The 27353-nt window shown below is 34.7% G+C and overlaps 1 protein-coding gene across 1 annotated transcript in view; it reads right to left on the bottom strand.

Annotated features, from left to right (window-relative positions):
* The window catches only part of LOC129228689 (glutamate-gated chloride channel-like), a 43407-nt gene extending 16305 nt beyond the window's left edge, over positions 1 to 27102 (bottom strand). The window contains exons 1-4 of the mRNA XM_054863372.1: positions 27036 to 27102; positions 25330 to 25397; positions 21241 to 21464; positions 1645 to 1727 (exon numbers count right to left, since the gene is read on the bottom strand). Of these exons, the coding sequence (XP_054719347.1) occupies positions 1645 to 1727; positions 21241 to 21464; positions 25330 to 25397; positions 27036 to 27102 (442 nt within the window). The remainder of the gene's footprint in view (positions 1 to 1644; positions 1728 to 21240; positions 21465 to 25329; positions 25398 to 27035) is intronic.
* Positions 27103 to 27353: the final 251 nt, after the last annotated feature.

Here is a 27353-nt window from a genome sequence, read left to right as displayed (position 1 = left end):
AGAAACGTAATTAGTTTTTTGTCTTGATCCGTAGCTCAATTTATATAAATAAAACAGAGATATGTATGTATGTTTATATGTTCTCTATACAAATCCAGTTTACGTCGGATTTCGACCAAATTTGGCAGGAAAGTACTTGGGCACCAGAGAAGGAACGTAGGAGGGGGCGGGGCGGGGGGGGGGGGGGGGGGTACAACGCCAAAATAGTAAAGAACAGTTCAAGTATTTTATTTTAGTGTCCGAAAACGGCATTGATTGGCTCTTTCTACCCGAAATAATTATCTGATCAGTTCAATTTTAGTGTCATTCGAAAGTCCGCGTAAAATACCCCTTTGGATGGTTTTTTCCCTTTGAATTGTAACCACCAAGTCTTTAAAATCACCAGCAGATAATTTACAAGCATTTTTCAGTGAATTAAAATCAAGTTTAAATCAGAAATTTATCGTCTGCGAGAGCTCAGTTTTAATAAGCATGAATAAATCATTGAGGTAAAAAATTCGTTGTCATTTTTTTTCTTGATTGCGAACAAATCAAATTCTTGCATTTGCTTTGAGGGTTTTACTGTATTCGGGAGATTTAAATTGTTTTCCCCTTTCGGTTATTTTCCCGGAATCTGTAGGGAAATTTTATTGAATTTTTTTTTCGTTTATTCAAGCCAGATCGTTGAACACGCGTCACTTGAAGCAACTTTTTTCTTCCAGGAACACCGTGCAAAGCCGGGTGACGCAGCAAGTTATTCATACATTGTTAAATACTTTAATAGACATCTACGTGTGCAGCTGTAGTAGCTTTGAGAAAATCTTGACGATTTTCGACTTTGTACCAGGCACTAGCGTAATTACCTTAGAGCAGGAATAAGTAACTGTCGGAAGCAAGCCCTATCATTGGCTTAGGAAATGCTGAGGCAAAGATCTCAAGTCACATGGTTAAACTTTGACGAATGAGACTCACGTTTTACTGAAAACGAACAGAAGAAACTAAATTTCTTCCAATACTTTACTTTCAAATACATCACGTGACTTGGGATTTTTTCTTCAAGAATTGAAAGCTTCACTCACTCCAACTGTTATTCCTTCTGAATGGTAATTACCTTCTGGATGTCGGGTTGGTTGTAACAGCCTTTGTAGGAATATAACACTGTCAGATTAGAATCGGCAATATGGGTTTCAAGCTTAAGTTCTATAGAGTGTTGATCCCCAAAATGTCTCTCGAGGCGAACTTACTAAAGGAACTTTTCTATTCATAGATGCCATTTTTAGTTTTCTTTCATAAGCCTATTTACGTGCATTTAGCTGCTAACAATGTGGGAAAAATTCCACAAAATAAGGAACAACATAAAAAATGAATTATGTATAAATCTTAAGCAGTTTTTTTTTTTTTTTTGAAATTCTTTCTTAATATAAGAATTTTTTAGCATCTTAAACTTTTGACGCTAACTGCTGACTAAACAACGTTGCTACATACAATAATTTAAATTATTGGGCGTAAACGGTTAAATAGTTTCACAGTATTTTGCACTAAGTTTGAATGAAAGGCAAAAATTTATGAAAATAGTTTAGTGCTTTTGGAAGTAAATTTTTTTAGATACAAAAAAAAAAAAAAAAAAGCTCCAAAGAGCAAATAGTACAAAGAAATGATACTTACAACTGACCATAGTTATGGAACATGTTTGCTTATCTAAAGGATAATACTTTAAATCCATGGGACAGGACAAAACCAGAGATATCCTAAAACAAAAATGATAACACAATTATTGTCTGGAAGAATACGTACTATAAAAGTGCGTGATCAGTCCTTTAGTTGTCATTATTTTCGCAGTATTTTAAAGTAGGAAAATAAAATTCTTTCATAGTATTTAAAATTAAAAACGAGCTGATGTATGCGTCACATTCCTTTGCGCGACTTCCTTTTACTAAAATTCAATGTCATTTCCCCATTATTGGCATTTTTAATGTGATTCAATAGTTTACTCTCTAAATATCACCAACAGTGGCCAAATTGAAACCAGATTGAAAAAAATAAATTAATTTGAATTCTTAAATTTTGAATTGAGTCGCCTATTTTCAAAACCGGCCAAGTGCAAAAATTCTCGATTTTCATTTTTTTTATAAGTTCCACTCAGTTTTACTAAGCGCTATGGTAACTAAAATTTTACGTTCAAAAGCGGCCTTTTTCAATGATAAATTAACATGGAAAGATTCGGTTAAGTTTCAAAACCGGCCAAGTTGGGTTTCTCATATAATCCGCTTGGAGCGCCCTTCACACAAACAGTCTGCACCTGTCTGTTGCTATAGTAACGAGACATGTCTCATTTCTTCGAGGGCAGTTGAATAATGGTTAGAGCTTTAAATGCGGTATATTGGCTTAGATTTTTTTCTTCGGGGGGGGGGGGGGAGGCTAGGATTTCTTCCTCGCCTCCTCCCCCCCCCCCAGAAAAAAAAAATCTAAGCCAATGTACCGCACTTAAAGTTCTAACCGTTATTCAACTGCCCTCGGAGAAATGAGACATGTCTCGTTACTATAGCAACAGACAGGTGTAGACTTTTCGTCTGTGGCTCTAGAGAAGTAAGGTTATTTGAGTGAGTTTGAGGTTTGTTTTTAAAATCTTTTATGGAAGTCAGTTTTTTCAGTGTTTCATGTTTTTTTTCTTGATAAAGAAAAATGGAAGTGAATCCGCAGTGTGTTGAACCAGCCTTAGCACGGAAAAGGGTTCGAAATGAGAGCTCTTGGCAACGAAGCAAGGAAAAACGAATGCGATACAGTAATCCTGGATTACCCTTAATGCCAAACTGCAAACATGAAAATAAAGAAGTTTACAAGTGTGCAGATCTTCGCCGGGAAGATGTATCGGTGTTTCATAATCGTTTCTATTCGCATAAAACTAAAATCCTGCAAGATGCCTTCATACTAAAATATGTGATCGCTGATGACCCGTCCCGGAAGTCTAAAACTTTCCTAGACAGAGAACCAAAGATGTTTTTTGGGAAATTCTTTGTGCCAACTCCATCTGGAACTCAACTAAGGGTATGTCGACAAACGTTTTTACGAAGTCTAAACCTTAAAAAGCATCGGGTTCAGGGAATAATAAAGAGACATAAATTAAGCGGCACAATGCCTTCAGAGGGTCGTGGTGGCGACCATAAATCTGCAAATAATCGCGACAAACTTTCATCTGTTAAAAAGTTTATTGAAAAACTGAAATGCTGCGAGTCACACTACTGTCGGAGTAAAACTGTTGCTCGCATGTACCTTCCATCCGAGTTAAGCGTACAAAAACTGTGGAAAATGTATGAGGCGGAGTGTAATGAGGAACAACATGTTAAGGAAAGTTATTTTCGTAAAATATTTAATACAAATTACAATTTGGGTTTCGGTACACCTCGGAGTGATGTATGCTCAGTTTGCACCCAGTATAATGAAAAAATAAAAGCGGAAAAACGTGAGAACGAAAAAAAAGTACTAGCCTCTCTGAAACAAGTTCATTTATTGAAAGGAAAAGCTTTTTATAAAAAACTTAAGGAACGTCGTCCTGATTTATTGACCATTTCTTTCGACTGTCAAAAAAACCAAATGTTGCCTCGGCTCCCCGACCAGGCGTCATACTTCAGTATGAAAATTCCAATGTACAATTTCACCATTGTTCAAGGAGATTCAAAAACTCCTCTCAACCCCAGCAACGTATTCATATACGTGTGGAATGAAACTGTTCTACCCAAAGGATCCAACGAAATCGCCTCAGCCGTTTTCCATCGCTTGGTTAACACAGATTTCACTGGAATTAAGAAATTGAGGTTAGTCGCGGACGGATGCGGCGGGCAAAATAAAAATTCAACAATAATAACGATGCTACACCACTGGCTGATAAAATTTGCCCCAGAAGACATTATTATTGAGTTGCTATTTCCAATGGTGGGACACTCTTTCCTCCCACCTGACAGAGTCTTCGGATTTATAGAACGTGACTTAAAAAAATTAGAAGTCATAGTGCGCCCTGAGGAGTTTGTCGATATTTTTAAAAATTATGGGACTGTAGAGCAACTTGGCTCTGATTGCCTTGTTTACGACTGGAAATCGGAGTGCAAAATTATAATGAAACCTCCGCAAAGCTGGCATTTTAAATTTGCACCCACGAAACGCTTTTTTCTTAAGAAATCTGGGAATCGGATATTAATAAAAGGAGAAGTAAATTATCAATCTGACTTGGGACAATATAAATCCATAACAAAAAAAAATCAGAAAGCAGAGAACATTCGCCTCAACATCATTCCAACTGGGAAACCCATTGCTCCTGCGAAAATTAATGATGTACATAATTTGCTGTCAAATCATTTTGGGGACAATTGGAGGTCATTAAATACCCTTAAGTTTTACTCAGAACTGCGCCCACACCAGGATGATATTATTGAAGAAAATAACGAAGACTGTCACGAATTAATTATCGATCCAGATGAAGAAGTAAGGGGTTGAGTTTCATTTTAATCGTTCTTTATTATTCAAGTTTTTTATTTCCTTATCAATTTGCATTACTTCTGGGATTTTTTTTTCGTTCTTGAATAATTTTTTCAGTTTGTAAAAGAGTTTATGAGGCAAAATTATTGTATTAATTTTTTGAGATATATATTGTACTTAAATATATTTACTTTAATGTTTTCAGTTTATTTATTTTAATCGTTAACCTAATAGTTGAGTATCAAAAGTGGCCAAGTGACATATTGAGTTTCAAACCCGGCCAAGTGCAAATTACTTTTCTTAATTACCATTAGTTAATTTTATTATTTTTTAAATTAATCTTTCAGTTTGAATATACTAGGCTAGAAGTATAGATAGAACCACAATTGATACACCACAATTGATTGATATAGTTGTAATAAGTTTTTCGGCCCTCCTGAAAATTTTAAATCACTGCACTAGGCCGTTTTTGAAAATAGGCGACTCAATTCAAATTATGTTTTTCGCAATCACGAGTTGCGACAGAACCCTACTCATTGGTTACTACTCTACTCACTTGTTTCTAGACACGGCTCTTGTCTCTCCAAGTCTGCCCTCCTGTTGAACGGAGACGTGTGTATTAGTTGTGTATGTGTAGGCTTTTGTGTGTGCGTAGACCTGTGTGTATGCACGTTGGCGTGTGTGTATGTGTGTGAGTGCGTATGTGTATGAGCGCGTATGTGTATGAGCGTGCGTGTCTAGGACATGGACGCCACCGACTGCAGTGGTGGACAAAATTATAGACTCAATTTTTTTTTCTTTTGTTTCAATTATAACATGTCTCAGTTTAAATTATTTTCATTGATGTTAAGATGAATTGTTAAAGAAATAGTTCTAAAGTTAGTACATCTTATCACCTAAATTAAAAAATTCGTGAAATTAGAAAATTTGCAAATTTAATATTTTATCATTACGTGAAACCTGGACAAAAGAATAAACTCAAAAGTAAAAAATCCAGGATTACGAGAAAGTTTCGTTCGAAAATGTTAATTTAACGCCATAGAATGAATAAATGTTGCCATCAGTGATTGCTAAAAGTTTTATTTTTGGAAATTAATGAGAAACATATAAATGCACCGCTGGACAAAATTATAAACTTATTATTTTTTTTTAATTCTCTGTAATGGTTTGGGCTGGTTTCTCTCAGCATGGTAAAGCAGGATTGGCTTTTCTCAATGGAAAGCAGAACGCTGAAGATTACCAATTAATACTGGAAGATCATCTCTTACCTTTTGCTCATCCGATTCCTAGACGTAACTGGTTACTTTAGCAAGATAACGCGAGTGTACACACAGCGAAAAGTAAAAGAATGGTTCAAGCTCTGGGATATCAAAGTTATCAAATGTCCAGCTCGTAGTCCGGATCTCAATCCGATTGAAAATCTTTGTTAGACCATGGTTCGCAAAGTTTATCATGATGGGCACCAGTACCAAACCGCAGAGGAATTAAAAGGGCAATACTTTCAGTATAGAACCATATGCCACTGCAGCTGTTGGAAACTCTTGTGAAATCTATTCCCAGCCGCATATTCGAGGTAATTCAGAAAAATGGTGGCCCAACTCGTTTATAAAAGTTTGTAGTTTACACTGATGGCTAGATTTAAAGCAGTGTTAATTTTTAAAACTTTTCAAATATTGATTTTTTTTTTTTCAATTTATCCATGTTAATAGCAAAATTACATTTTCCTATATCTTTGCTTTTGTTTTACAAAAGTAATTGCAAATGTAAATTAATTAAACTCAAAACAAAAATAATTAAAATTTTATCAGCTTATAATTGTGTCTATGCAGTATCGTAAGTTTGTAATTTTGTAATTCAGCATTGGTTAATTTTTGGATATTAACTGATTAAGTATTTGAATACAATTCTACCAAACTTCAGAGTTTCTTAGTTTTGAGTTGATACTATTGGCCAGGTTTCATGTGTTATTAAGATATAAAAGTTGAGAATTTTTTTAATGAAATTATTTATTTTATAAAGTTTATGAGTTATACTGAATTTAGGACTATTTTAGTGATTATTATCTTTACTGGAACATTTTTTTTAACTGAATTAAATTATGATTGATAAAATGAAAAAAAAAAAAATGAGTTTATAATTTTGTCCAGCGGTGCATTTATATGTTTCTCATTAATTTCCAAAAACAAAACTTTTAGCAATCACTGATGGCAACATTTATTCATTCTATGGCGTTAAATTAACATTTTCGAACGAAATTTTCTCGTAATCCTGGATTTTTTACTTTTGAGTTTATACTTTTGTCCAGGTTTCACGCAATGATAAAATATTAAATTTGCAAATTTTCTAATTTCATGAGTTTTTTAATTTAGGTGATAAGATATACTAATTTTAGAACTATTTCTTCAACTATTCATCTTAACTTCAATGAAAATAATTTAAACTGAGTCATGTTATAATTGAAACAAAAGAAAAAAAATGAGTCTATAATTTTGTCCACCACTGTAGGAGCGGGTACCGGAGGACGGAGCCGCGCCTGCAGGTGGCGGTGGTGGTTGAAAAAGGCACGGAACATCAAAGACGGTCAAATGAGAACAATAAGCAATCGTGATTGCTCAAAAAGAAAAAAAAAAAAAAACCATTAAGTTGGCGACAAAACTTGGCGACCAAAATACTGGCGATATATCGCCAAGTATAAGCCAAATTATAACACCACTTGAGTTTACATCGAAATTAACAATGATTCCCCCCCCCCAAAAGGTGCAAAGGACCCCTTAAGAAACACCCGAATGCAACCGAAAGGGGAGGTATACAACTAGACCCCACTAGGAGTCTACGTACCAAATTTCAACTTTCTAGGACTTACCGTTCTTGAGTTATGCGACATACATATGCTCATACCCACATACGCACATACGTACATACAGACGTCACGAGAAAACTCGTTGTAACTAACTCGGGAATCGTCAAAATGGATATTTCGCGTGTCTATACGTTCTTAGGCACTTATCTACGTGTGGTCGAGTCGGGGAAAAAAAAAAAAATCAACATTCATTCGGGGGTGAGTAAAATGGAAATAAAGGTCGATTTTTGAGTGAAAATGTTTTCGCGAATATACTTCCTTTTTTTGATAAAAGGAAGCAAAAATGGCAAACAATTTTATTTTAAATGTCATTTACGACGATTTTGGTGGTTTATGAAAAAAGAGTTTAACATACATTCTACTAGAAATCTACTATTTGTTTATCTAAGCTGAATAAGGAAGAAATTTATTAAAAAACTTCGCTGTTAAAATATTTGTTAACCAAGGAATTGCTTGGTTAACAATTGCTTGGTTCTTGCTTTACAAGAATTGCAGGCGGGTAGGATGCTTGGTAGTAACGTGCAATTCTGCCTTAGCCGTGGCCATGGTTTTAATAATGCGTTAGGAGCAATCCTGGAAAATGAGGAAGGTACCAAGTTATTATTTTCATACCTCCCTAAATTCTGAAGGTCCCTGATTTCTCCCCGTGCGTGCATGGATTTTACCGAAAGATTTCTGAATCCTCAAAAAAGTTCCATGATAATTTTAAAATCGTTACTGACTTTCAGCGGAAAACGTTCCTGTCTTTTGCAAGATATGCTACTGCTGGAAATTGGACACATTAGTTGCCCTTTATTTTCGGAACAGGAACGTTTCTGAATTGTTTTACAGTATGTAATAAACAAATGTTAGACTGTTACGCACGTAAATCGCTGTTGCATTTTATTTATTGCATGGCCCTAAACTAGTTTAATGGGAGATTTATTTCTGCAACCCTTTTGCGTCAAATATTTTGTTTTCATTAAGCTTTATACGTTTATTTTGTACGTAATAGGAAATAAAAAGGTGTGTTGAAACAATGGCAATTTGTCTGTCAGTTACGGTGAAGTTTTGTTGTTTATAAATAACAATATTACATATTCTATTGAAAATAGCTAGCTTTACCTAAGGCTCCTATATGATCTCCACCTTGCATACATAGCGCACTCGTAGCCTCTATGTGTACTCCTCTTATATGCAGTGGGACTCCAATTTAACGAATTCATTGGGACCGAAACTTCTATATGTTAAATCGGAGTTACACTGTAAAAACGATTCAGAAACATTCCTTTAAAATAATAGGCAATTGATGTGCCCAATTTCTTCCAGTAACATATCTTGGAAAAATCAGGAACGTTTCCCGCTAAAAGTCAGTAACCTTTCTGAAATTAACCTTGAAACTTTCTGAGGAAGTGCGAAATTTCCCCTGTTAAAGCCAGTCATGTCTCTAAACCTTCTAGAAAAATTAAGTAGGTTTAGTGTTATTGATTATAACCTTCCTGATTTACCAAGAAGGCTCCATAAAAATCAGAGCGACCACGGCCAAAGCTATACAAGAAGGAACCAAGCATATCTCTTGTCTGCAATTCGTGCCTTGCAAAGCTGTAGCTATCCATTGACTTTTTCGCTCTTATTGTGTGAGCTTAGTCAATTTTGGACGAGCCGTAAGCAACTTTAGGCCGATACACTTAATAAACACGTTCATTCAATCTTTAAACTGGTTGCTAAAAATATTTTCCACAACAGTGAAAAGTCTGCACGCGTGCAACTTGTAGCGATTCAGGAAACTTTTTTGTGAAGATACTTGTTTTTACGGGGGAATAGGTGAAAACGTGTGAAATCTCGAGACGTTCTATGGAAATAACCAGTAACGTTTCGGAATTTTTTTACAGTGTATTCGTAATATTGGGGTGTGAAAATTAATTAACAAAAAACTGCACTTACCTTATCTCAAAACCCTAAAAAGCAACTGCGCAAAAATATCCATAATTAGAAAGTGTACACTTTTTTTTCAGTATTCCGCGATTTATTACCCACTAGTTAATTTGAAATTTCAAAGTACCGAGTAATAGATGTTTGACAATTTCCTTGATACTTGACTCGAAATATTCTCTTTGATTTTATAGAGAAAAGAAAATACCGTGTCACTTACAGCCTGCTGCATGAGATCTGATTTTAGTTTCCAGGACACGTAAAGCATTTGAAAAAGTAAGTTTTAATGGAAGTATTATCTCTTTCTGCATCAAAATTACTATTCGTTGGTTGCTCTCTCGCCCTCGCCAGTCAAAAATTACAGACTCCAAGAAAAGTCTTTTTCTGCTTCGAACAAAATTGACATATCATTTGAAAAACAATCCAATGTTTCCTAACTAAACTTTAAAAAAAAAAAAAAAAAAAAAAAAAAAAAATCGGATATTAAAATAATTTGTTAATTTGAGGTTTATTATTCGGTAAATAGGGGTTTTGCCTTCATTTTAGTCGGGAAAAAAAGAAAAATTCGCTAAATCGCGAAATTCCTTAAATAGAGCTTCGTTAAATCGGGATCTCACTGTACATAGCGGCTTTACATTTACTTAATTTCTGCACACATATGCGTTCCATAAATATAATTTAAGTAAATATTTATCTTTTTTTAACGCAGCAGGGCATTTGTCCTATCTGTGATTAATTACACTATAAAAACGATTCAGAAACTTTCCCGGAAAATAATGGGCAGCTGTGATGTGCCTAGTTTCTTCTAGTAACATATCTTACAAAAATCAGGAACGTTTACCGCGAAAATTTAGTAACCTTCCTGAAATTATCCTGGAATCTTTCTGAAAAATTCCGAAATCTTCCCGTTTAAAGCCAGTCGTGTCTCTAGAAAATTAGATTGAACTTAGATGGGCATAACATACTGGTTTCGCACCTTCGTGCGTTTCCAGGAAAGCTGCAACAGAAGTATTTCAAACAAGGCCAAAGCTAAGACAGAATTGTAAGTAAGTATCAAGCATTTTACTCGCCTGCAATTGTTGCAAAACTACGTAATCCACAGACTGATTTTTGCCCTTTGGACGCCTTATCAGTCTGGACGGGCTATAATAGAACTAAAGCTAATACACTTTATAAATATGCTCAGTTAATCTTTAAACTGAGAGCTAAAAATTTTTTTTGCAACAGTGAAAAGTCTGCATTCCTGCCACTTGCGGCAATCCAGGAAACATTTTGACAATGATGTTTGATTTTTCCAGGAAGTTGGTACAAACCTTTTAAACCCTGAAACGTTAGACGGAAATACTCAGTAACGTTTCGGAATTTTTTTTACAGTGTAACCTGTTTAGATGGAGAAGCCCTTTTTTAAATATTTTGAAAAAATGTAGATAAAATACGAATTTCATAGTGAAACAACCCAAAGCGAAACATAGTGAAAACTTCTAGTAAAAGTAACAAAAATCTAGCAACATGAAATGGTGAATAAAACGGAAAACAACCGAACTCTAATATATGCTTTTATTGAAGGAGTATGAAAAGAAATAATTGGCAAAAATGTTTTTTTCAGGAAAATGGAAATTGTTTCTGCAAAATAAACATAAAAGACAGTAAAAGTTCTGAAATGGAAAAAAGAAGAAAAAACTTCATATACACTGCAAGATTAAAATTTTTATCAACAAGAGCTATTGTCATTCATTCATATTGTCTTCAATTTTTTTAGAACTCTGGCAACGAAGTTAAAAAATAAAACTATAGGAAAGACTCACAGCCATGATTATCTATCTCGAGAAAATTCCCACGGGAAATATTCTTCCCAAAACATAAAAGTCTGCACTAGTGAACTTACTGTTCGATATTCTATGGGCACAACAAAAAGCTGTAGAAAATTTAAGAACTTGGGAAGTCCAATCTTTTTTCGAGAATAAATATCAAACCGGAACGATTTTTCAGGTTTTTATGTAGTCACTTTGTAAAACGAAAACGAATGGGACTCTTGTTCTGATAGGAAAAAAAAAAATTCAAATGGGGTTATTTCCTTCAGTCAAAAGTAGTACTGTTTGTCACTGAAATGGATAGAATAAACAAAAAAAAAAAAAAAAAATAATAATTTGAATTTTGACATCTTGAATTCAAATTATGTTTTCCGCAATCACGAGTGTGTGTGTAGGCGTGTGTGTTTGTGTGTGGGGGGTATGTGTGTTTGCGTGTAGGGAGTATGTGTATGTGTGTGTAGGCATTGTGTTTGTGTCTGTGTGCTGGCATAAGTGTGTGGGTAGTTGTGTGTATGAATGTGTGTGGGGGGTATGTGTATGTGAGTAGGCATATGTGTTTGTGTCTGTGTGCAGGCATGAATGTGTGGGTAGTTGTGTGTATGTGTAGGTGTCTGTATGTATGCGTGTGTGTTTTTGTATGTGTTTGTGTATGTGTGTATGTGTTTGTGTATGAGTTTGTGTGTGTGTATGTGTGTGTGTGCGTGTATGTATGCGCGTGTGTGTAGGACATGGATGCAACCTGGAGACGGCTTTCGCTATTGGAGCAGCATCGTGAGAAACTGGTCGACGGTTATGCTGCGGAGGGTGGCGGTGGGAAAATAAAAGATAGGACATCAAAAATGGTCAAGTGAAAACAATAAGCAATCGTGATTGCTCAAAAAAACATGGACTTAGAAAATACTTTCATTTTCCCAACAGTTATTTTTTAAATAATTTTTTAAAATGTCCGATTCTTCAAACAAGGCGTGGTCTTTATGGCGTCACAAATGATGCTCTTTGGCGCATCTTTCTACCGCATTTCCACATTATGATAATCAAGAAACGAATTACAATTGCGCTCTACGTTTGCTATCAACCATATCGTTGCCAATACACGTGAGTAAAGATGCGAATTAAATATTTTGGACCGTGAATAGCAACACTGAATGGCATTTCACCATTTGTGATGTTATCGGCAGAAGCGTTAAACGATGAAAGAGCACCGATTTAAATAATTTTTTTAAAAATATTAAACTCCAAGAAATTATTTAAAAAATGGTCAGATTCTGTGTTTTTAAGCATGCTCTTACAGAAATTTTGGAAACGACCCCATTGGCTTCTGTACATAGTACTGATAATTCCTGAAATCCATATGTAAAAGAAAGTGTAGAAATAAAATATATTGCTTGTGACAAAAGTCTATAATTTCAGGTACGTTTTCAGATATGATTATAGTGTATGCTAAATGTTGGTCATTCTCAAAAACGTAGTACAACTTATGTCCAACACTTATGAATTTTTTAAAACAAATTTTAATAATAACTTTTTAATACAGTGCTGGCCCAATTATTACACTAAGACTGTTAGGACTTAAGACTATAGACACATTAACGAACAGTGAAATAATTATCTAATATTTAATATGCATTCCCTTGTTCTTGATAAGCATTTTAAGTCTTTTTGGCATACTTTTCACAAGGTTTACACCATTTCTTGACACTTTTTAAAAAAGGAGGTGAAAAATTGTTTATACTCACTATTATATATACTCACAAACACATACTCACTAATTACCTAAAACTAACTTTAAATATAACAGAACACACTTATTAAATGGACTAGTGAACTGTTTAAGCTGATTGAGGTTATGTTCCTGGTAGGTAGATAAACAAAGAACAAAAACAAAGCAGACAGTGCTGCCACCTGCAAACATTAAATTATGCTAAAATAACGAAATAATCAGTGTACAGTATGTACTGTACTTTAACAGTAAAATCAATAGTATTTTAGTACAAATAGTGTACAAAAAAAACCTCTTTAGTCTAATAATTTGCCCAGCACTGTAATCTTTAAATTAGGTTCTTTATTTGTGTATGATGAAATATTAAATTCGACAGTAAGTTATCTCATCTAGAGACTGCAGTTTCGTCTTTGTTGTGAACTCTTTAATCTGGAACAGTGAATAACCGTGCTGGGGTCTGTTTCAATGTCTGAAATTGTTTGTACACACTGTAAAATAGTTCCGAAACGTTACTCAGTATTTCCGTGTAATGTTTCAGGAATTCAATGGTTTTTACATACTTCCTGGAAAATTCCTGTATCATTGTCAAAAAGTTTCCTGAATTGCTACAAGTTTCACGAATGCAGACTTCTCACTGTTCTAAAAAATATTTTTAGCTCCCAGTTTAAAAACTAACTGAGTGCGTTTATAAAGTGTATCGGCTGCCGTGCAAATAAGGTCCGTCCATGATGATTAAGCTCCCGAAGGGAGTACATAAGTTTGGGCAAAGTTGCTTCGCAAGAATTGCAGGTGAGTACAATTCTCGATACTTGCTTGCAATTCTCGCTTGGCTTTGGCCATGTTTGCAATACTGCTTATGGGACTTTCTAAATAAATCAGCAAGGTGCAAAGCTATTATATTATATCTACCGAAGCTTTCTCTGAAGTTACAGAAACACAACTGGCTTCCATCGGGAAGATTTCTGAACTTTTCAGAAAGCTTTCGGGATAATATCAGGAAGGGTACTAAATTTTAGCGGAAAATGTTCCTGGTTTTCGCAAGGTATCTTCCTGCCAGAAATTGGGCATATCAGCTGCCCATTATTTTCCAGGAACGTTTCTGAATCGTTTTTACAGTGCACAATTTTAAAAGGGCTTGAAAGTATTTTGTATTGGAACAAGACGGATAATATTAGGTGTCCCCTGCTTCTAATAATTAGGAGTTAAAATGTAGTTTAAAATCGTGATGAAACGCAACAAGAATATCAATATTTGAAATACCAATAAAATTGCAATTTTTCAAATAAAAATGATTAAAACAGTTCAAATGAAATAATAATAATAAACAGAAATCCATTAAAAATTGCTTATATATATATATATATATATATATATATATGTCGTATCATTTTCTATGTCATGTACAAGGAAATAACACTCAACATACTGTCCACACTTCGAAAATAAAATAAACAAGTTAATCGAATCTGGTGATATTTTGAAGAAATCAAAGTAGTATATATTCTGTGCTTATTCAGTCACTTTCAATTCTATCGTCAACAAACAAGGTGGGTATTATTGTGATTTTCTGATAATGTGACATTAGTCGAACGTGCGGAACTCCGCACTGTGCTTCGAATAGTTTCATGTGACATTTCGTTCTTTAAAAATTTCAAAGAAAGAACGTTATGCAGAAGAATCGAAAAAAGTAAACGGATTAAAGTAAACGGAAAAAAGTAAACGCAGAAAAGCAGGCATACAATTAAAAGACATCAGCAACAAAACCTCGTTGAATACAAAGTTGTGATAATGTGCTCATCGCTCACCTTTTGGTTATACGTATTTTCAATACAAACATAAATATCATTAAAAGTGTGAGTGAGTGACTCGTGAAAAAGCAGTAAGTGTGCATGTGAAAAAACAGGGTTGTGGCAAATATATTCCTGCCTAGTGAGCATCTGACGGAAAATAAGAAACATTAAAGAGGAATTATTGGCACGGATTCGAACTGGCGCCATTCTGGTGACAGTACAATACTCCAACCAACCGAGCAGTTGCGCTTTCATTTTCGAATGCTATTCATTGAAGCAATGCGTGATAAAAAACAGCAAAAAAACTTTTTGCTAAAAAAAAGGACCATGCATCTATGTTTTGTCATTAGCCAGCATGATACGCTTTAAAATTATTCGTAAAACATGGAATTTGATTAAGGAATGAGGAAGATCTCGCGTAGCGATCGAAGCAAACATTCTAGAGAAATAATAAATTAAGTTGAAAATAAGTGTTTTTATTTTTGAAAATTGATTCAATTTCGCACAGCAGGCTGCTTTAAGCGTTACAGTTTGAATGCCAGCAAATGTTTTTCTTTTAATTGAACATTTAAAATTCATAACCAAAACCAGTTGAACTGAGTCCGTTTTTTAAGGGTAATTTTTCGGACGTAGACAAAATGCATTTTTTTCTGCCGAAAGCAGAGGAGTACAAAATGATTTCTTACTAATGAAGTGGATAATAATTTTAACATTTTACATCGTGTAGTAATAAATAGTTTAAGGTTTACTGGGCAAATCTCGTAATTTCAATTTGGTGTTGTATTTTTTCATTTATACAAATGGTCGAACACTACTGTTAGAAAAATCTACATTTAAGCTTACAATGAAAAAGTTTTTCTGCACAAAAAGGATTCCCTTGAGGTCTGAATTTTTAAATCTAATACTTTTTTTTATGCTTAAATGGTCTGAATGAAGTCAAAGCGTAAAAAAAATTAAGAACACCTTTTGATAAATAGTCAACGTATCTGAATAATAACTGTAGCCTGCAAAAAGGAGTGGAAACGTTAAGTAGCATTCCCGTCGCATTTATTTTATTGCTTTACGTATGTTTCCTGTTGTATGTTATGAGTACATGTAATGCTTAACATTAATCTAAATTAGCTATAATGTCGGACATCCCATGCAGGGCCCTAACTATAGTTCAGCTAGTTTATAACCGAACGCTCTACCGAAAAAAAATCATCGATTTAACCAAAGAACTACGTCCAGTGCTTTAAAGCTTTATTAGAAAAAATAATAAATACCATTTTAAAAAAAAGGTAAATTGTAATTCTTTTTTCACGAAAAGCGACGCAACAAATTGGCAAATTGTATTAGAATTTTGCTTTTAAGAAAATCTGCTTAAGAAATACTGGCTGCATCAAAGTTTTGCAACAGCAAGGGGCGTTTCCGAAAATATGATGTTTAGACCGTAAGTCTACTTTTCGTAATAAGCCGAGCCGATAAGCTTTAAAATGAAGGGGAAATTTCTTCAAGAAATATGAACGATCTCGCATACCGACAGAAAAATAATCCACAGAAATATTATATAACATAAGATATTGAAGAAAAGTGCTTCTGTTTTTGAAATTTATACAATTTGTTATCGCAGGCTGCTTGAATAGTTATGGCTTAGATGGCAGCACGTGTTCATCATTTAACCGAACGGTTAAAATATAAAATCAGTTGAACTAAATTCGTTTTTTAAGCGTAGCTTTTTGAATGTAGTAAAAATGGGACTGGCTAGTTGTTTTTTTGCGGAAAGAAGAAAAAAAAAATGATATTTTACCCATCAAGTTGTTAGTAATTTAAATATTTTACTTCGTATTCTAATAAATATTCACAGTTTAACAAAAGGCAAAGCGTAATTTCAATTTATGGTAGTAATTTTTCTATTTGTACAAAAGGTCAAAAACTGTCATGAGAAGAATCTACATTTCAGTATACGATTTTTTCTCTGAACAAAAAATTATTCCATTGTAGTATGAAATCTTAAACCTGATCCTTGTACTTTCGCTTACATTATGCTTTAGTTTTCTAATCGGAGCCGAAATTTAAAAAAAAAAAAAACTTACAATTAAAAATCAGTTTAGCTACAGGTTGCTTCAAGTTTTCGTAACAGCAAGGAGCGTTTCCATCTCATTTATTTTATTATCTCACTTGTGTTATTTTACAGCTTGTGTTCAATTTTACAACTTGTGTTATAAAACAATATCACTATTGTTTTTAAGTGTTCATATACTGCATGATGTTTGTCTACTTTTTTGATGCAGATCGTCTGGACCGGGCCCGAAAAATTTGTTTTTCTGTTTACCAGTGGAGCGCTCTGTCGATCCAGCTGTTCAGCTCTGCCGGTCACACAGCGCAAGTTAAACTGATAAATTTACCCGAAAACCTGTGTCCGGTGCTTTAAAACAGGTTTTTTTGACAGAAAAAAAATAGACCGTGGGTCTATTTTTCGTCATTAGCCTACACGATAAGCTTTAAAATGAGGGGCAAATCAAAGAAATTGAGGAAGATCTCGCGTAGCAAGATAAAACAGGCTACGGAAATAATATTTAAGGATATTGAATGTTAAACATGCTACGATTGCACTAAAAATTAAAAACAATTCTTTAAATTGCTAACGAATTAAAAATTTCAGAATTGTTTTTAAATTTTATGCTTGTTTTTCACTTTAACTTTTCTTTGTGATTAAAACATTTTTTTAAAGGGTTATCTGTCCACTCTGTTATTCATTTACTGCTACGCTCGGCGTGTGCCAAAATAGTTAAAATATTTTTGAAAATTTTACAAATTAGTGTTGTACAAATTATTGATACATTATTATGCACAAATAAATAGAGAATCAATCAAAATAGGAATAATAGGTGACAATTACGGAAATTAATTAAGTTCAGTAGTGTCTGAAATAATTTGTACTAGTTCCGTGAGAATAGTTCAGAGAGTGAGAATATAATTAAATGATAAGTAAAGCATAAATAACAGTCGAAATTTGACTGTATATTAATTTGCAAATGACAGATGTATAGCTGCATCATCAATTTACCGTCGTACTGTGTTCAGATTTATAACAAGCAGTTTTGAGTGATCCTTAACATTCAGATAGTCAAAAGAATACAGAGTAAATACAAAAGAAAAGGAGCTGATGTGTGCATCACATGACTTCCTTTTACTCCAATTTAATGTCATTTTCTCATTATTGGCAGTTTTAATGTGATTCAATAGACCAACAGTGGCCAAATTAAAACCAGATTTAAAAAAAAAAAAAAAAAAAAAAAAAAAAAAAAAAAAACCGCCAAATTTGTTGCCAAGCTGGCTACAAAACTTGGCGACCAAAAGACTGGCGATATATTGCCAAGTGTCCGCCAAATTATAACACCCTTGAGTTTACATCGAAATTAACAATGATTTCCCCCTAAAAAGGGACAAAAGACCCCTTTGGAGCATCCGAATGCAACCAAAATGGGAGGTGCACAACTCGACCCAACTAGGAGTCTACGTACCAAATTTCATCTTTCTAGGACATTCCGTTCTAGAGTTATGCGACATACATACGCACATACGCTCGTACGCACATATGCACGTACGCACATACATACGTTCATACAGACGTCACGAGAAAACTCGTTGTTTTTTTCTCGGGAATCGTTAAAATGGTTATTTCGCGTGTCTATACGTTCTTAGACACTTATCCACGTGCGGTCATGTTGAGAAAAGAACTCAACATTCATTCGGGGGTGAGCAAAATGGAAAGTAAGGTCGATTTTTGAGTGAAACTTTTTTCGCGAATACAATACTTTGTTTTTGTAAAAGGAAGTAAAAATGAAACATTTTCAACAGAGATTATACTAACACTTGCGTTAGCTTGTAAATAACTCTTTATATTTCTCCTCTAACAAACACATTTAATTTCAAACAACTTCATGTTCCAGCTTCAACTTCACAACTGCTTCGACTTGCTCAGTTTCTTGAGACACATCAATAAAACTTTCGCTAAAATATACCGAAGCTTGTACGAAGAAAATTTCATTTAAAAGGACACAATTCTAATGAAAACGCTTTCGTTTTCAGCGAGTTGAAGTTTTATTATAATCCGCAAATTCTTACCCAGCAACTTATGTCTCAACTGAAGCATAAACACAGGAGCTTTCATTAAAGAACGAGAATCTACCTCAAAAGCTTTATACTTAAGGCACGTCGCAACTCACCACACACGTTTGTATTCTGAAAAGTATTTTATGCAACTATTGTTTTCTAGACTTTGTCCGAAGAAACGTAAGAGATCGACTTGGAAAAATGCGCCAAATAGACAACATGCTATGGGTTGTTTAATAAAAGCTTGAATTTTACAAATGGAAAAATATCGAGATATTCAGCTAAACTCAACAAAAGACTACGCATTTTTATGTATTTCACATATAATTTCAGTTAAACTGAGATTTTCATCACACTGTAAAAAAATTCCGAAACGTTACTGGGTATTTCCGTGTGACGTTCCGGGATTTCAGTGGTTTTCATGCACTTCCTGAAAAAATCAAGTATCCTTGTCAAAAAGTTTCCTGAATTGCTACAAGTCGCACGAATTCAACTTCTTATTGCTGTAAAAAATATTTTTAGCTCCAAGTTTAAAGATAAACTAAGCGTATTTATAAAGTGTATCGGCTTCAGTTTGATTGTGGTTAGTCCAGACGTGCAAAGCGTCCAAAGGGCGCAAATCCGTCTACAAACTACGAAGCTTTGCAAGAATTGTAGTCGAGTCAAATTCTTGATACGTGCTAGCAATTCTGTCGTAGCTTTGGCCATGTTCACAACACTGCTTTTGGAGTTTTCCTACAAACGCAGGAAAGAGAGTGCTAAGCTATTATATTATACCTACGTAAGTTTATTGTATAATTTCAGAAACATGACTGGTTTTAAACAGGAAGATTTCTGAACATTTCAGGAGGTTTCCAGGTTAATTTCAGAATGGGTACTGACTTTTAGCGGAAAACGTTCCTGGTTTTTTTCTAGTTGTGTTACTGGAAAAAATTGGGCATATCAGCTGCCCATTATTTTTCAGGAACGGTACTGAATTGTTTTTACAGTGTATAACATTTCCATAAAATTCCTTTTAAAAATTTCTTAATGTGAAGCTTTAAATTCGTCGTATAAATAAATTAAGTGCTTTGACGGAACTAACCCTGAAATTGCTTCAAGTAGAAATTTGTTTTGTATATATTGCTTTTCGACGATTTGTAATAAAATTCAGATTTGTTAAAAAGAAAGAAGAATGGTCTTCCGTAAAAATGGGTTCTGTGTGCTGGATTCAAAACAAAACCAAAGATCTAAAAACGAAACTAAAAACAGAAATGAATTTCATTGGTTCTTTTATTTAAAGATTCATTTTATGCACGAAAAACTATGTCAACAAAGTGAATTCTATTAAACTATTTTGACAGAAAAATAGAAATAGTATTACACGAAATTTTATTTTGGTTTGTAACATAACTAATAAAAATTAGAAAAATCAAAATGTGAAATGTGTGTATCAACTAAAGCCCGCTCACCTCTAACGCTTTGCTGAAAACGGGAAAGTCGAATGATTGTTCATTGGTAGTCAAGTCCAATATTTGTATTACATTAGCTTCATTGGATATTTTGTCTTATTTTAAGTTTCGTGAAACGAAACATTTTTGGAGTATTTGGTGAGAACAACTAGACAAAATATTGTTAAATGTCAAAAGTTAGAAGGGTTGGGCATGTTGTGGCTAAGATAATGTATACTTCTATTTTTGGATCAATTGATTTGTGTATAGAACTTTTGTATCAGTCAAAAGTAGAGAAACTATTCTACAATTATCCCAGCCATACGGAACCTCTGGAACTTAAGGTACCATTACACCGTAAAAAAATTCCGAAACGTTTCTGAGTATTTCCGTGTCACGTTTCGCATTTCAATGATTTTTATACTCTTCTTGGAAATATCAAGTTTCATCGTCAAAAAGTTTCCTGAATTGCTACAAGTTGTCCAAATGCAGACTTCTCTCTGTTGTAAAAAATATATTTAGCTACTAGTTTAAAGATTAACTGGGAGTATTTATAAGGCGTATCGGCTTCAATACGATTGCGGCACGTCCACACCGATTAAACTCCCAAGGGAGCGAATCATTGTGGCCTACGTAGCTTTGCCAGAATTGCAATCACATGAGATACTTACTTGAAATTCTGTCTTACTCTTTGGCCTTGTTTGCTATGCTGCTTTTGGAACTGTCTTGATAACTCAGGAAGGTGTCCAGCTACTATATTATCCCTACCGAAGATTACACTGAAATTCCAGAGACGCGACTGGCTTTAAACGGAAAGATTTCTGGATTATTCAGGAAGGTTACCGAATTTTAGCGAAAACGTTCCTGGTTTTTGCGAGATATGTTACTGGCAGAAGTTGGGCACATCAGCTGCCTATTAATTTCCAGGAGCGTTTCTGAATCGTTTTTACAGTGCATAAAAAGTGGGGTTAGGTGGAGAAAAAAATATAAATCGAGCTAAAAAATAAACTTTGTTTTTTAGCTTGGTATTTCCCAGTTATCAATTATCTTGAAGATTTAAGATGAAAAATTTTTGTGCCACTTTTGCAGACATTTTTGAACGTGATATGAGTGTTAAAACTGCAAATCATAAGTTTTAGTTCTCCAATTCGGCAACAAAGTTCATGCTAACCTGATGCTATATAGGACGTCTCCGTTAGGGTAGATTCTCAGTAGGACATTGGGCATGATGATGTTGTGGAAATGACCTTCCTTCTCGTTGGAGAAGAAAAGATCTGGTTTCCAGATTTTATCTGGATCTGTGAGCGTGAGGTACCGGATTTGACCTTCCTTGTCCTCGAACTGCATCCGTTCGTCCTTCCACTGCTCCCTCAATGTCATTTGTACGCTGTATTCCTGCAGGGCACAAGAAAAGCAAATTAGAGGAGAGTAAAGAAAATAAGGGTGCACTGGCAGCTTGAATCGTTGTTCGAATTCTACAATGGCAAGAACAGAAAATTGTCGTTAATGTCATTGCCTTGTTTGTTTTTCAAGCTCTAATTAAACGTTTTAATGGTTTCGTATCTGTTTTTACTAGGTGTATGTGTTTATTCGGTGAATTATTATCACTTTACTTTTTTTTTTGAATTTTGCTTAAGACAGTAAGAGAGCTATTTTATACTTTATTAGAACTGTTAAAGTACAGGGTGATCCAAAAGTCAGAACCAACTTCAAAAATAAATAATTCGAAATGAAATACAGATAAAATGATGCGGTTTGCACTAAACGGATGGAATAGAAACCTGGTTTTGTGTGGCCACAAAACAAAAGTAGTTCCGTTTCCGACGAACAGATGGCGGTAGTACTTTTTATTTCTTCATTGTTCTAAAATACAGTTTAACTAAGAGGGCTTTCTCAACTATTTACGTCATTTTGGTGCATATATGCTTCGATTACCAGAATCTGCTACCGTTGCACATTTTTTTTTATCGTTTGTTACTTGGCATGATTCCACATCAAAAATCCGACAGTGTCATCTGTTGGTCGCCATTAGAATTATTTTTGTGTTGTTGCCAAACAAAACCCGCATCCTTTCCATCCGTTTAGTGCAAACCGCATCTTTTTATCTTTATTCGTTTTCGAATTATTCATTTTAAAAGTTAGTTGGACTTTTGGATCGCCCGGTATATAAGTATAACTGAAAAAGTGACGTAAGTCAGATAAAAATACGCATAGAAATTCAACACATATGCCTAAAAATATAAATTTTAGTGAGTAAGTGGAATACCGATATAGAAAATCTCGGAAATATTGGTGAGGTATTCTCCCTACACATTTATTAACACTAAAAAATGTTTTTCACCCCCTGTTTTATTTCAAGAATTTTCACCGCGCACATTATTTTCTGCCCATTATTTTACAGGAATATTTTGGATTTTTTTTTGCCGTGTGTATATCACACACGTTACTTTTTCAGTTATATTTATTAGAAATAAAGGAAAATTTCTTACTTTAATTTAGAAAGTTTTGTGGAGTGCAGAAGAAATATAACGCTAGGAATTTTACTGACTATCTCACTTTTACGTTCAAAAATAAATAAATAAATAAGTAAATTAATATCATCAGTTAAGGGTTAAGTATTTTCACTTTTAACGTGTCTACTTTATATGTATTCTAGCGGTACCCGCACGGCTTTGTCCGCAGTAGAAAATTAAAAGGTCATTTGGTTCGCCTCTATATTTACAAATAGCGGATGATGAATTTCTCGCCAATTTGCTCTGTTAATTTGCTTGCCCATGTTATGGTAATTTACTTGTCCGCATTATGATGACTTGTTTGGTAAAATATTCTTAAAATTGGAATAGAAAAAGAACAAAAACGGATTTTCGAAAAATAGCTTCAAGGTGCTCACACCCATGTCACGAAATAATTCTGTGCCAAATTTCATGAAAATCGGCCGAACGGTCCAGGCGTTATGTGCGTAACAGACATCCAGAGACAGACTTTTAGCTTTATTACTAGTGAAGATAAAGGTATACACAATATATATTTTAAAGTTTATTTTTACTAATCTCTACTGTAATATTTACGATCTTTTCTGGCACTATTCCATTATAATGCTTATTTTCCTGATTATCGGTTGCAATACCTGTGCTACCTTTATTTCAATCACAAAATTCAATGCATGGCGAAAAAAAAATTGAATGACATTTATGGGCAATAGCAAATAAAAAACTACATAGCAGATAAATTCTTGCTAAGAGAAACACATCCCCAAACATCCCTGTAAAAAAAATCCGAAATGTTACTGATTATTTCCGTGTAACGTTTCAGGATTTCAATGGTTTTTACCCACTTCTTGGAAAAATCAAGTATCTTTGTCAAAAGGTTTCCTGAATTGCTGCAAGTTGCACGAATGCAGACTTTTCACTGTTGTGAAAAAAATTTTTTTTTGCTCCCAGTTTAAAGATTAACTGAGCGTATTTATAAAATGTATCGGCTAAAATTCGCCTCCAGCCCGTCCAGACGTTTATGCTCCCAAAGGGAGCGAATAAGTCCATGGACTGCGTAGCTTTGAAAGAGAGTAAAACTCTGGGTACTTTCTTACTATTCCATCTTAGCCTTGGCCATGTTTTCAATACTGACTGTGGTACTTTCTTGATTAATCGGGAAGGTGCCAAGCTATTATATTATACCTATTTAAGTTTACGCTAAAGTTCCAGAGTAACGGCTGACGTTAAACGGGAAGATTTCTGAATTTTTCAGGAAGCTTCCAGAATAATTTTAGGAAGGTTACTGAGTTTTAGCGGAAAACATTCCTGGAGTCTTCAAGATATGTTACTGGCAGAAATTGGGCACATCGGCTGCCTATTATTTTCCAGGAACGTTTCTGAACCGCTTTTACAGTGATGTAAAAAAGAAAGACTTAGATCAACTTTTTGGAAGCGCAATATGAATTCTCATTAGTCCTATATCAATTTTAAAGTCTATTGTGTCCTTGCTAGGAGTAATGAAAATGGTTTCTTTAATATCTTTACTGTCTTTTATAACTCGTTTTTCAGTAAGCTTTTAGAGTCAAGGACATAATAACGCAGTCGGAAGAGTTTAGATATTCATCTTTTAATTTAAACACCCTGAAGATTTTTTAAAATTTAACATCGAACTGGTGCACTAAGTAGAATGTTTATGGTTGTTGTTGTTACTTATGCCACTCGGGAACCTGTGCCCGAGTAGCAACGCTACCCAATTTTAAGGCAGAGAGTTACGGTGTCCGTTTAATCAAGCACCTATTTTTAGGTGAAGTCCGATTTAGCTCAGACAACAGGATTGATGGCAGCACCGCCTATGGACAGTTCGATAATTTAAATCCAAAACAGAAGTCAAATATAACTTCTGGTCTAGCACTCCCAGAGGTATCGTTTCACTTACACTGTAAAAAAATTCCGAAACGTTACTGGGTATTTCCGTGTCACGTTTCGGGATTTTAACGGTTTTTACCCACATCCTGGAAAAATTAAGTATTCTTGACAAAAAGTTTCCTGAATTGCTCCAAGTCGCAAGAATGCAGACTTTTCACTGTTGTGAAAAATATTTTTAGCTCCCAGTTTAAAGATTAACTGAGCATGTTTATAAAGTGCATCAGATTTTCTTTTAGTACAGCTAATTAAGCTCCCCCAAAGGGAGCGAAAAAGTGTGGACTGCATTGCTTTGCGGGTAAGAAAGATTCCCGTTATTTACTTGCAATTCTGCTCTTTTAACTTCCTTGATAAATCAGAATGATGCCAAGATATTATTTCCACAGACACGACTGGTTTTAAACGGGAAGATTTCTGAATTTTCAGGAGGCTTCCAGGATAATGATAGGAAGGTTACTGAATTTCAGCGAAAAACGTTCCTGAAATTTGTAAGATATGTTAATGGCAGATATTGGGCGCATCAGCTGCCCATTATTTTCCAGGAACGTTTCTGAATCGTTTTTACAGTGTAGAGGACTTTGTGACCACGATCAAATTTAACTTCCCCAGTCACCCTAATGAAGGCGGTGGATCTTCGACCGGTTAGATTTGAACCAGAGACCCTCCGGTCACAAGTCCAATTACTTACCGATTAGGCCACCAAGGCCCTAGGTTTATGGTAAAATAAGCATGTGCAACATAATCAGTTACTGAACTTGAAATGAATGACTTTCATTCTGTGTAATCTAACTATAAATATTTAGATTAAAAGAAAAAAAAAAAAAAAAAAACTAAAAGGCCAAAAGAAAAGACAATAATTTTCTTACCATTTTCACGTCGTCGATCTTGCTAATACTTCTGATGAACATGTTCACTCTCACCACAGCCGGGCCATCTAAAAACAAGAGGGCTGAAATTCAGTATGGGTGTGATTTCTTAAATTCATTAAAGATTAGTTTATCAGAGATGAATAGTTGAAAGAATAGAAAACACAAACATTTAAGAATAGATATTAACCTTTGAAGAAACAACAGAGCTTTCAAATCAGGGGCGGATTCAGGGGAGGGTCAAAGGGTAAGCTGACCCCATTGTGACAAGAATTTTATCATGATCATTTTTAAAGTTAATTCTTTTAGATTCGAAAAAACAGTACGTGGAAACAATGTTAACCTTTTTTACTTGATTCTGCAAGGTATTTTTTCTCAGCGCATCATAATTAAAAGGATTGACTGGGTTCGTTTTCTCAGCTATTGCTATTTTGAGTTTTTTGTTCATTTTCTAAAGAATAATCATCTATAATGCGTTTAACGTTTTTTCACAGCACACTTCCATCTCAAACCTCATGTACGTGCTCGTGCTTTTTCTATCATAACTAACCTGTCTGCCTAACCAAATGTGACTTTTGATGAAAATATGAGGAAATATCTTCCACATGGTGCACGTTGCGCCATTGGAAGTTTTAGGAGGAGGGGGGGGGGGCAATTTAAAAGGGTTTTTGTCTCATTTGAGGTGGGGGGATGCTTCGTAGCATTATAAGGGAAGCTCAATAACCCTTGGAGGGATGGGTGCACCTGCTTAACTGATACTTTTTTTACGATGGAGGTCCCATTGAAACTTTACCCCCCTCACAAAAATTTCTGGATCCGCCCCTGCTTCAAATTGGGACGAAGCTCCTATGCAAGAAATTCATTAACATTTTACATTTATAAGGCCTCAGAAAACAAAAGCTTTGCTGCACTTCCTTGCTGTAAGTCGCACAATCTTCTTTTAACACAACCAGTAAGCCTTGCACTAATAGAATACTGCAGTTAAATTTCCTTAGATAGACATTTTTCAGTAATAGTTTACCCGCGTTAATTGTTGCATTTTAAATAGAGTTTGATCTTTAAATACAATGGATACCGCTTTTACGAAACACGTTTGTTCTAAACAGTTTTGATTTTACAAAGCGGCTGATTCAATAAAGCGGCAAATTCAATAAATCTGGATTATGGTATGTTTCTGACGGGTTTGATTCATTAAAACGGTTGATTCATTTACCAGTGATTCAATTAATCACCGTTCGCTGTATAATGCGATTACGCGTGTTTGATATAGGGTGCTTGAAAAATATCGAAGGCGTTTTGAGAAGCAATGAAAGAAAAGTAGAACTGATTAGAAAGGTATCGTTTGCGGCTTTATGCTTGAGAAACAGTAAATCTTATACCACTAATTTGCATACTTAGTTGCTATTTCTCGCAGCAGGTACGCTGAAAAGAAATTCCGAAACGGTACTGAGTATTTCCGTGCAACGTTTCAGGATTTCAATGGTTTTTATCAAATTCCTGGAAATATCAAGAATTATTGTCAAAACGTTTCCTGAATTGCTACAAGTTGCATGAATGCAGATTTCTCACAGTTGTGGAAAATATTTTTAACTCCCAGTTCAAAGATTAACTGAGCGTATTTATAAAATGTATCGACTTCAGTTCAATAATGGTCTGTCCATGCTGATAAAGCGCCCAAAAGGAGCAAATAAGTATGACGACGTTACTTTGCAAGAATTGCAGCCGGGTACAATTCTCGACACTTGCTTGCAATTCAGGCTTGGCTTTGAACATGTTTGCTATACTACTTATGAAACTATCTTATTAAATCTGGAAGGGGCAAAGCTATTATAATATACCTACCTAAGGTTCCAGAAGCACAGCTGACTTTAAACGGGAAGATTTCTGAATTTTTCAGGAGGCTTCCGGTATAATTTCAGGAATGTTACTAAATTTTAGCGGAAAACGTTCCTGGTTTTTGCAACATATGTTACTGGCAGAAATTGGGCACGTTAGCTGCCCATTATTTTCCAGGAACGTTTCTG

Source organism: Uloborus diversus, chromosome 8 (genome assembly GCF_026930045.1).
Source record: "Uloborus diversus isolate 005 chromosome 8, Udiv.v.3.1, whole genome shotgun sequence".
NCBI lineage: Eukaryota > Metazoa > Arthropoda > Arachnida > Araneae > Uloboridae > Uloborus > Uloborus diversus.
The sequence above is the reverse complement of the archived record's forward strand: the minus strand, read 5'-3'. Positions and strand labels throughout refer to the sequence as shown.